General features: G+C 43.0%; 1 protein-coding gene across 1 annotated transcript; it reads left to right on the top strand.

The window, feature by feature from the left end:
- Positions 1 to 497: 497 nt before the first annotated feature.
- Positions 498 to 10649, top strand: CTSO (cathepsin O; the record flags this gene model as incomplete). The annotated part of the gene is given in 9 exon segments (XM_082482248.1): positions 498 to 574; positions 576 to 768; positions 2087 to 2192; positions 3190 to 3323; positions 4512 to 4679; positions 6177 to 6298; positions 7498 to 7661; positions 8103 to 8195; positions 10505 to 10649. Coding segments are annotated over 9 exon segments (1092 nt in total). The 3' UTR covers positions 10540 to 10649.
- Positions 10650 to 11021: the final 372 nt, after the last annotated feature.

The following is an 11021-nucleotide window of genomic DNA, read 5'->3' as shown; positions in this document are numbered from 1 at the left end:
ACGCTCAGCACCTCTTCCATCCCCCCCCCCCCCCCCGCTTGCAGCCCTGCGCGCCCCGCCGTGCACCTCCCACACGGAAAAACACCGCCTGACACACGGCCTTCCACCAGGCGCGGCCGGGCACCCCGAAACACAGCAGAAACGGCGACAAGCACACCCGGAGGCTGCCGCAACCCCCGCGACCGACAGCTCAGCTACGAGCGGGAGCACACCCAACCCATAAGGGGCGGTGCAGGAGGCGCCATTTCATGCCCCGCCCCGCCCCGCCCGGCCCGGCCCGGCCCGGCCCGGCCGGGGCAGTCCAGCGGGGTGCCGGCCCCCCGACACCGGCCTGCCCCCAAGCCCGCTGTAAGGAGGAAGCGGGGGAGGGGTGGGGTTCCCACCGGGCAGAGGCTGGAAAGAAAGGAGGTTTCAACTCCTTCTACCCCGCGAAACCAGCCCGGCCCACAAGCTCCGCGGGGTGGGGTTGCGCCTCGCAGGCCCCACCCCGCTATGACATGGCGGCCAGGGGCGGGGCGGTGGCAGCGGACCCGGCAGGGAGCGGGCCCCGCTCCCCGGCGCGGTATGGTGCCACTCGTCGCTCGCCCCGGCCGGTCGATGGGGGTGCTGGCGTTGGCGCTTCTCTGCTGCCTGCTGCGGGCGGGCAGCGCCGCCCTCCTGGCGCCTGCAGGCACCCGGCTCGGGGAGGAGGGCGGCGGCGGCGGCGGACCAGGTCGCCCGCCGTGGGACGGAGGTGGCCGGGAGAAAGAAGCGGCGGCGGCCCTGCGGGTAGGTGTCCCTGCCCGCACTTACACTCGCGATCCGGGCTATAAGACGGGTCTTGCCGCTTCCGCGCTGGCTACGAGCTCCGCCGGAGGAGAGGGGGGTGGCGAGGCGCCGCTCTGCCGCTGTTAAACGGGTGACTGGAGGGTGAGAGGTGGCGGAAAGCGGCGCGGCGGAGCTCTTCAGCCCGGAGCAGCGAAACCCGCTCCGGCGTCCTCTGCTGTCCCGTTTTCCACAGCCCTGCCCGCTCGGCTTCCCCTCAAGTCGCTGGCGGGGTTCGGGGTGTCGCTGCTTTGCTCGCCTTCCCCGTGTCCGACGCTAGGTGTCGGCCTGGTACCCAGGAGCCAAGTCTCGCACCCGGTGCGCTGCCCGCCCGGCCCGGTGGGAGGCGGGTTCCACCCGTCCCCTGCCTCCGGCTCCCGCTGTGCCTGTTCCTGCCACAGCCGTGTCCCAGGGAAAACGGGGCGACCGGGATGGTCGGGCAGGGCGGCCCCCGCCCGCTGCGGTGCATCCCCCACACACCTTTTTCCGCATGGAGCCCGGCGAGGGGGGCCCGTCTAGCGGGGCGGCGGGGTGGTTACCGGGGCTGAGCGCGGTGGCGGCCGCCGGTGGCGGCGGGAGCGCCGGTGGCGCTGACGGGTGTTCCTCCCGTGCCTGACGGCCCGGCGCGCGCCCTGCGCGGGGTGCGCGGAGGCCTCCGGGAGGGCCGAAGGTGGCACTGCGTTTTTTGGGTTTTCGTGTGGAACTTCGTCAAGCTGGAGAAGTTGGGGAGGGGGGTGCCAGGTTGTCTTGCTTTTGTAGGTTAAAAACATATTTTTCAGAGATCTGGGATTCCTGATAATTTAAAATTTAGGGCTGGGGTGTTTTTTTTTTTTTGTTTGTTTGGTTGGTTTTTTTTTTAATGCCATTAGGCCATTCTACTGTTCTTTCGCTTTATAAGGGCATAAAGCAAGACGGGGTTAACTCTATCTGAAGATAGTTCTGTGTATCCCTGAACCACAAGGTTTGTTGTGCTGTCAGAGAAGGGCATCAGATGAATTTGACACAATTTGTTCTCAGCTTGCCTGTTTTGTCTGTCTCGTATCATTTTTTTCGCCCTCTATGCACTTAACAAATGCTTTTTTGGTATCTTTCTTGGAGTTGAAATTAGTCTAATGGCTTTCATATCGGTTTGATAGGAATCCACGATTAATCTGAGGTGAACAGCTGTTTTGTTATCAAAGTTCATGTTTACTGTTGCTAACCATTTCTTTTTCTACTCTTATGGTTTTGTCACTACGGCTAACTTAATAATGCCCACAATATTATTTTTCCTTTCCTTCAGGAAAGCGCTAAAAGAATTAGATTACTGAATTCATCATCAAAAGATAATACGACTGCTTTCTATGGAATAAATCAGTTTTCTCACCTGTTTCCTGAAGAGTTCAAAGGTACATTTTCTGACTGATGCTAATATCTTTTCTGTTATTTTTCTTATTCTTTCCCAGAACCTTGTATCTTTCACGTTTACAGATTCTTCCACTGCTGATAGTCAGCTAGTTTACAGTGTCTGGTACCAAACTGTAAGTACTTCTGAAGGATACAACAGTCCTCTTCATGTTTCTGTAGTCTTGCGAGGTTGAATTGCGCAGAGCCTGAATTTGATTTAGTATACGGACTCTTCTTGCCACCTTCTTCTTGCCTCTCTTCTCACTGGGCCTTAAAGACTTCTGCAGTTGCAACAGTTGTAAAATTGGAAAATACACGAGGTTCTTGAGTACTCTAAGTTCCTGTTCTCTACCCCAAGACAAAATTGACTACAATCCAAACAATGCTCAGAGGTCCAAGGCTGTCTGAGGCTGTTGCTGTGACTTTCAGGGGCAATATGACATGCTTAATTTTTTTTACTAAGAAAACTTGTCTGATACCAAACCTAATCTTCCCTTCTTGCCATTGAAGTATGCTGTTATATGTTCTATTCATTGGGGGATTTCACACTTTTTAAAATTTTAAATAATTAAGAAGGTTTCTTTAGTGAAAAACTAGCAATTTGAGTGTGTTTCAGAATCTTTACATTACTCTCCTCTTATTTTTCCTCTTTTTCATGACTAAAATAAAGTAATATTTTTCCAGTAAGCAAAAAGTTGTGAAAATTTTCAAACAAAACTGGTTTTATGGAATGGTTATCGATCAGCTTTAGTAAATCTCTACGCTCTGTACCCACATTCCCTACATGGAATATTTCTGTTCTTTCTAGGACTGTAGGAATATTTACATTCCTTCTGGAGTATAATGATTATTTTAATTTTCTGTGGATTTGAGAATGAGATGTAATCTCATGATTGTAACTGCAGATAAAAGTTGCCTCTGTGGCTTCTGGTAAAACAGTTGTTTGTGATTATTTTTTTTTAGTTACTAGATTTATAGATGTTTGTATTCTGTGTTTAGCTATTTACTTAAGAAGCATACCTCACAAACTTCCCAGATACATAAAAGTGCCAAAGGGAAGGGAAAAACCTTTGCCAAAGAAGTTTGATTGGAGGGACAAGAAAGTCATTGCAGACGTGAGAAATCAGCAAACCGTAAGTCCTGGTGTTTTCCTTTCCTGCTTCTCAAGCACTGCTCAGAGACAGTTCCAGCAGGTACGTCGTGCAGCACAGTGAAGGTTTTGGAAGGGACTAGCACTGCCTCAAGACTCCTTGGAGTGCTGGCACAAGTATGGCTGGTTGAATGTATACAAAGCCACGTAGCATTTTATGCAAAGTGGGATTAGACTTAAAAAGCATGATATGTAAGAGTTATGCATTTAGAAATTGTACAATTATAAACAGTGTGTAATACATTTTTTGATCTAATTAACTAAATCTGCAAATATTTTGCACCATGTGTATTTTGTATTTTTCTGAAGAGACTGCGGTAAGTTCAGTACCTGACCCCATTCCCCTGTTTCACCTGGATGGGTATAGATCGTTTGCTGTTGTTTTCTCTCATTGTTGAATGCCCTTGGCTGGTCAACACCCATATCTTTACCAGTGAACAACTCGGGGGATGCATTCATGATAGGAAGATAACCAGACCCTACATGATTACAATTTATCCCAAGGTGGTTATGGTCACTGGTAAGAAACAAACAAGCTGTTAAAACCCCGATGTCTTTCCTTTCTGTGCTTCACCTAGTACCTTGCCTAGGAATAAATTCTGCTTCCTATTTTAAATGTGACAGTTTAAAGAACATAGAACTGCAGGATACATTCTGTTACTGTCAAAGATTTTTTCTATTATGTTTATTTTCAGTTTACTCTTTCTTAAACTGGAATCTAATGTATTTCTATAAAATTCTTCATACTGTAGAAAGTTGTAGACTGTGTCCTTAAATGCATCCTTTTCAAAAACTTACTAACTAATGTGGTTAAAACATAATTTCATCCTGAGCCTCAGTCCTTCTTTAAGAAAACAGATATCTCACAGTAAAAAGCATCCTCAGACCTATCTTAAAGGGCAAAAATGAATCGAGAAGGAATCCTTAAAGTAAGACACCCATAATGCATTTCTAGCTTTCAGAGGGCAGTACAGGGAAAAAAAACCAAAACAAAACAGTTCAATATTTTAAATGGCTGATTAAATTTCTTTTATTATTGCCTTAAAAATGAAGTTCAAGGATGATGTAGTGAATGAAGAGCATTAGGAGATCTTTTTGACTCTTTTCATATCAGGCTTCAAAAACAAAGCTGACTTTTTTTTCTCCCCTGTTTCCCTTCTCTTTATACTAGTGTGGAGGCTGCTGGGCTTTCAGCGTTGTGGGTGGTATAGAGTCTGCCTATGCAATTAAAGGAAATAACCTGGAAGAACTCAGCGTACAGCAGGTTATTGACTGTTCATACAATAATTATGGCTGCAGTGGGGGATCCACTGTTAGTGCTTTGAGCTGGCTGAACCAGGTTTGAAACTTTTCATAAATCTTGAACCCTTCCTTAGCTTTCACATTAACTTTTTTGTTTGTTTGTTTGTTTGTTTGTTTGTTTACTGGGAAAAAGTGGTGGGGAAGGTGTAGTGTACAGCTGATCTGATTTTTTTTTTTAATGTGTGTGTCTGTATGTATGCATGTATGTGTGTATATATGTACACATATTTATTTAGTCTGAAATAAAGAGAAGGTTTGTTCAGGAAGAATTGAAACTCGATTGGAATTTTATAGTCTATATGTTCTTGTGAATTTAACAAATCAACCTACAAGGGTTGAAAATAAAGTTCCTTGAAAGCTACAGTACTTCCACTGAATTAATTTGAACTGCAAACATACAGTATCAGTGTAGGAGGAGTCATTTATCTACGTGTCATTTTGTGGATTTAAGTGTCCAGTTCAGGCACCAGCATCTGGGGAAAAGGAGGGATGTTGAGAATTTCTGCTTTCAAATTTCTGTGGTTTCTGTTGCAAAGACTGTAAAATCATAGGGACTGTGGAGAACCTCAGAATAAATACCTTTGTTTCACTTGCAACCCAGAACAATGAAAATGCAGACATAGTTTCTACTTTAGTTGTAGCTAACACATTTCATTCATGAAGAATGTGAACTGTGTTAATAACATGTGTAAGTGGAAACATTTTAGTATCTTTGAAATAAAAAGTACTCTCTAGGACGACAGTTTGAGTTACAAGAATATAAAAAGAATTCCTTAGTTTTTTTAAGTTTTCAAAAAAAGCTAATTATCCATTTTAAGAAACTCTGTAACCCATGAAGATTCATGTAATCCAGCTAATAACAGTCTAGATAACCTGTTTAAGTTGGCATTTCAGGAAGGACAGAGGATATCCATCTGGATTCCTCTGAAGCAAAATTCCTTCTTGCTTGGCAACAGAGGGAATACAAATGATTTAGACTGGAGAAGGCACTGTCGTAAACGTACTGGAGACAAGAAAAGCATAAAAGGTTGACGCAATAGCTTTATAGCTGGACTTTGAACTGTGGCAGCCATTATAATACATTACATACTGGCGTGAGGATTTGATGCTAATAGTAGAATTGGACTTAATTTCAATATTTTATATAACTGTTGTTGGGATATTTGTGGTTCTTTATCTGTCCCAAGGGCAGGGTAATTTCGTGTATGGATGTCATGTGAAGAGAATGAATAGTCATTCATTAAATGAATGCATAGTCTCTGTGTCTTGAAATTGATGATGTTACTTACGAGGCAAGAGATAGCTTTTAAATTTTGTTCATTATTTAAAGACTTCTGAGTCCCTTCTGAACCTTTCTCCACGAACATGGAAACTAGAGATAGTAAATAACTTATTTCCCAATGTACCATTCTTATTTCTAATCTCACCAAGAATACAGTGAATTTTGAGTGAGTTTTGTGGTCATTTTCATTGTGCTTTGATCTGCATAGTGTTAAAGACAAATGCATTAACTTCTCATTCATTTATCTTGCAGACAAAAGTAAAACTCGTGAGAGATTCAGAATACACTTTTAAAGCTCAGACAGGGATGTGCCATTATTTTGGTCGCTCAGATTTTGGCGTTTCAATAACAGGATTTGCTGCATATGACTTCAGGTAGCTCCTATCGATTCTTTTTATTTGCTGTACTTTTTCTTCTGTGTTCACTAACTGGTGGAGTAAGCTAGAGCCAATAGTGCATTGACCAACCAAAGGTTATGAGGTTGATTGCATCAGTTCTGAAGCTGTGTACTGGCTAAGAATTAATACATAACATTTTTTAGGGTTACGGCTTGCTGCAATGAATCCACTAAACCCTGTCATCACTAAGCTTGTTCAAATTAGAAAGCTTAAGTCAGTGTCTTGCAATTAGGTCTTTTCAGTTGGCTGTGTTTAAATTGGAACATTGAGTCAGTTACAACTTTAAATATATGCTAAGTTACATTGCTTAAGTATCAGAAATGGTAAATCCTACCAATGGTAATTGTCGTTTGTTGAAAAATTTAGGAAGTATTCTGTTATTTCCGTATGCATCCGTTTACGTACCCACCTGCATCCTCCTCCAGTCCATGACATAGCAAACAGTGTTGTCAACTGACTTTTGTAAAGACAGCTGGTTGTTTTTAAGGTTTCTGTACCAAGAAAGTTTGTTTCTAATTTTTCTCAGTACAATGCAGCTGACAAGATTCAAGACAAAAAATATAATTTTGACTAGAATTGAATTGGTGCCAGATATAAGTAACTAAGATCAATTACACCTTTGCCAGTCTCTATTTGCCAAACTTAGTTATCGCACGCATCATGCAGTGATAAAGATTTCCTGTTCCAGTATATTACATAAGTAAAACTGTATGAGGATGGTAATGGTAAAGTGCGATAGGGGTAATGATGTCCTGTGTTTTGATACGTTTGAGATACATGTTTTAGTGTATTATTATTGTATGATATAAGAGGTACTTCTGCATGTTTGAAAAACTAGTGGGAAATAATAATATAGACTAAAGGTTTGTCCAAAGCTGTTTTTTAATTGAGAAGAGTGATGTATAAAAGGTACATAGTGCTCACCATTGCCCACTGACTCGAACCAGAAACCTGCTTCTTTTTAATAGCATCATATCTTTGGATCTCCACCTTATATCTGTATTACTGTGTTGTGTATATGAAATATGTATTCATTGATGTATGTTATATGGTGTATAGAACTCATAGGAAACAGTTGAATTATTTGATCTACTTAACAAGTAGATTACCACCTCTCCAATTGCTTTAGTGTGCTAACTAAAGTCACTTGGCATTATCGCTCACTTCTCTCACAGCGGTCAGGAAGAAGAAATGATGAGGATGCTTGTTAACTGGGGCCCTTTGGCAGTAACAGTAGATGCGGTTAGCTGGCAGGATTATCTTGGTGGGATCATACAGTATCACTGCTCCAGTGGAAGAGCAAATCATGCTGTTCTTATCACTGGTTTTGACAGAACAGGTGCGTTTCCTTCAACTGAACTTCAATCCAGTAGGTTTTATGTTTCTTTCTCTTACTTACAACTTGCCTCCTGTGGAGCAGGTGATTAAAATCCAGAACTGTTGAGAGCTGTTTGGTTTGGTGTTACATCAGTTCTGGAACCACAGCCTGATCCTGGGAGAAAAACTCTTCCTGTCTGCGCTCCTTCAGTTCTGTGAGACTTCATGTCCTTGTAAAGTCACAAACACAGCTGTATGTGCTAGCAGAGGATATATCCAGTCTTGTTCAACGCTGGACTATAACCTCTGTCCTCTATGGGAAGAGCAGTAGGTTTCAATGTATTATATCATCAAACCATCAGAAACTATGAGATACTAGGTAATTAACTCTGTAGAGTGTTAGAAGTTGTTTATGCTGCCGACATCTTATGTTGTCTCTTGTTGACCAAAATGTCTCTTGCAGGTAGTATCCCTTACTGGATTGTACAGAACTCTTGGGGGCCTACGTGGGGAATAGATGGCTATGTTCGGGTCAAGATAGGCGGCAATGTCTGTGGTAAGTCTGACAAAAAATAATTAAAAGTGGTAAAGGCCACATGCTGGGATATGTTTCTACATGTAAGTAAAGCGATATAATGGGATCCTCAGAGAAGAAATACAAATCATTGCTATGTTTTAAAAGACATTAGATGAGTCCATCTGGAAAAGTAAATAAAGCGGTTGCTAGTTCAACCAAGCCATATAGTTGAATGATTGAAAAACACCGTGCAATGGTAAAGCCATATAAGGCATAACAAATAAAGTGCTATTGTACCTTACTGTGTAGAGGTAATGGCATTGTAAAGTATACAGTCATGTATCATAGAATTATAGAATGGTTAGAGTTGGAGGGGACCTTAAGGATCATAGAGTTCCAACGCCCTGCTGTGGACAGGGATACCTCCCACTAGACCAGGTTGCTCAAAGCCCCATACAGCCTGGCCTTGAACACCTGCAAGGATAGAGCTTCCACAGCTTCTGTGGGCAACCTGTTCCAGTGCCTCACCACCCTCAGAGTGAAAATTGTTTTCCTAATATCTAATCTAAATCTACCCTCTTCCACTTTGAAGCCATTACCCCTCATCCTGTTGCTACATGCCCTTGTAAAAAGTCATTCCCCAGCTTTCCTGTAGGCTCTCTTTAGGTACTAGAAGGTTGCTATAAGGTCTCCCCAGAGCCTTCTCTTCTCCAGGCTGAACAACCCCAACTCTCTCAGCCTGTCCTCGTAAGAGAGGTGCTCCAGCCCTTTGATCATCTTCAGGGCCCTCCTCTGGACTTGCTCCAACAGGTCCGTGTCTTTCCTATGTTGGGGGCTCCAGAGCTGGGGGCAGTACTCCAGGTAGGGTCTCACCAGAGCAGAGTAGAGGGGAAGAATTGCCTCCCTCAACCTGCTGGTCGTGCTTCTTTTGATGCAGCCTGGGATACAGTTGGCTTTCTGGGCTGTGATCGTGCATTGCCGGCTCATGTTGAGCTTCTCGTCAATCAGCACCCCCAGGTCCTTCTCCTCAGGGCTGCTCTTGATTCATTCTCCAATGGATCTGTGTATGCCAATCGTGGCTTTTCTTGTAGGATAGAGGTATATATTTTTATTGTTAATTCCATTTCCCACCCTGTTACTGTCTGCATGAGATTTTTCTTGGCATTTGAGGGGGTTTTGTAGTGTTTAATACCCAGTTTCTTCTGAGTTGCTGGATATGGAGGTAAGGCAGATGAAGCTCCTGTTTACCAGCAAAGATTGCTGAGCCAAACTGCTGGGATTGGGCTACTAGATTGTAAGTGTTGTGTGCCCATTGAATTTTTGTCTGTTAGATTAACACTGTAGGTCTTCCATTGGCTTCCCCTTCCATGGATGTTTCACAGTAGCTCTCACAGTCATTGTAAAAGGTCTTAGATGATATGAATCTTCTGGAAATAAGAATAGATAATATTTGGTTTTCCTGCACTCAGTAAAGGTCAGGACAATGTATCCAATCATAGCTTTTCCATGTTGCTTAAACTTTTGTTCTTATTATTGTTGTATAAACAAACTATTTGGAAAGAGAAATTTAGAAGTAGCAATAATTAAAGCAAGTCAATTGTAGAAGTGAGCAGGAAGAACAGCCTTGTCTTTTTCAAAATCTATTCTCTCAAAAAGCAGAATCTTTCACATTTTCTGTAGTGTGTCACACAAGAACAATCCAGCAGAGGCCAGTAGCTGCTGTTTCCTCCACAGAAGTTGTCTTCTGATTTAGAGGTGCTCTTACACCACTTTTGAGGGTGTAAGAGCCATCATCCTTTGATACCTTCACAGGCTGTAGTCGGACTTTCCTTTTAGTGCGGGAAGAAGTACAACAACTCAAAAAGGACTGAGCATGAATAAAAGCCCAGTTTGCTCTGTGTTTGTGTGCGTGTAAGTGTTCAAAAATGCGTCTTCTAATGGAATTTGTGATCTCTCGTCTCTTGGTGAGCTTTCAAAGCTACATAGCTTCATACTGTCTATCCATTGCTAATGAATACGATTAAAAGGGAAGACAACAGCAAGGTTTAGATTGCTTTTCAGCACCCAGATTGGACCGATGCTGGATCCTCAAAAAGGACCTAAAGTTTTGAACGTGAAAGCAGAGGAGGGAGGAGCGTAGAGCACAGCTATGAATAGTGTCAGGCAAGGAGGAAATAAAAGGGTTGCAGCTGATTCCCTGCCCCCCCGCCCCAGCAGTCATGCATGTCCATACTGTCATGGCATGGAGGAGAGAGGGCATTATATAAATGTGAATTCTGGGAACGTATTTCTGGCAAGTCTCTTCTTCCAGTATTATTAAATATTTTGTTTGTTTGTTTCATTTGTAGGTATAGCAGATACAGTTTCATCAGTATTTGTTTGACACTTACGGGCTGAAGACCACGATTATCACTTAGATAATAGCTTGGCACACACTTTATGTGAAGATATACTTCAAACCAACATTTTCAAAGCAACATTTGCTAAAATAAGAAACGACTGTAAGGGCAATTCCTGCTTTTAGGCAGTACAGGAATGGGTTGGCTGGAGTTTTTAAAAGTGTTTTTATTTGGAATGTGTGTTGCATATCAAATCTCTGGTGGAATAAGAAGACTTGGAATCACCTGCAGAGTACACAAAAACAACTTACAAAGATGGACTTAAACTGTGAATGTGAACTCTATCCAGGTGTTGAATACTACTCCATAACAAAATCTTACAAGGAAAGAAGTGATGACAAATGATAAGGAATTTGGATCAAATAACCAATAGTATGACAGAATACAATCAAATTGCTTTGAATATAAGAAGAACCATGATTAGGTCTGCTTTTATTGCAGGGAAAGAAGGGCAGTTGGAAGAAAA

This window comes from Vanellus vanellus (genome assembly GCF_965231255.1).
Source record: "Vanellus vanellus genome assembly, chromosome: 4".
In the NCBI taxonomy this organism is placed as follows: Eukaryota; Metazoa; Chordata; class Aves; order Charadriiformes; family Charadriidae; genus Vanellus; species Vanellus vanellus.
The sequence above is the reverse complement of the archived record's forward strand: the minus strand, read 5'-3'. Positions and strand labels throughout refer to the sequence as shown.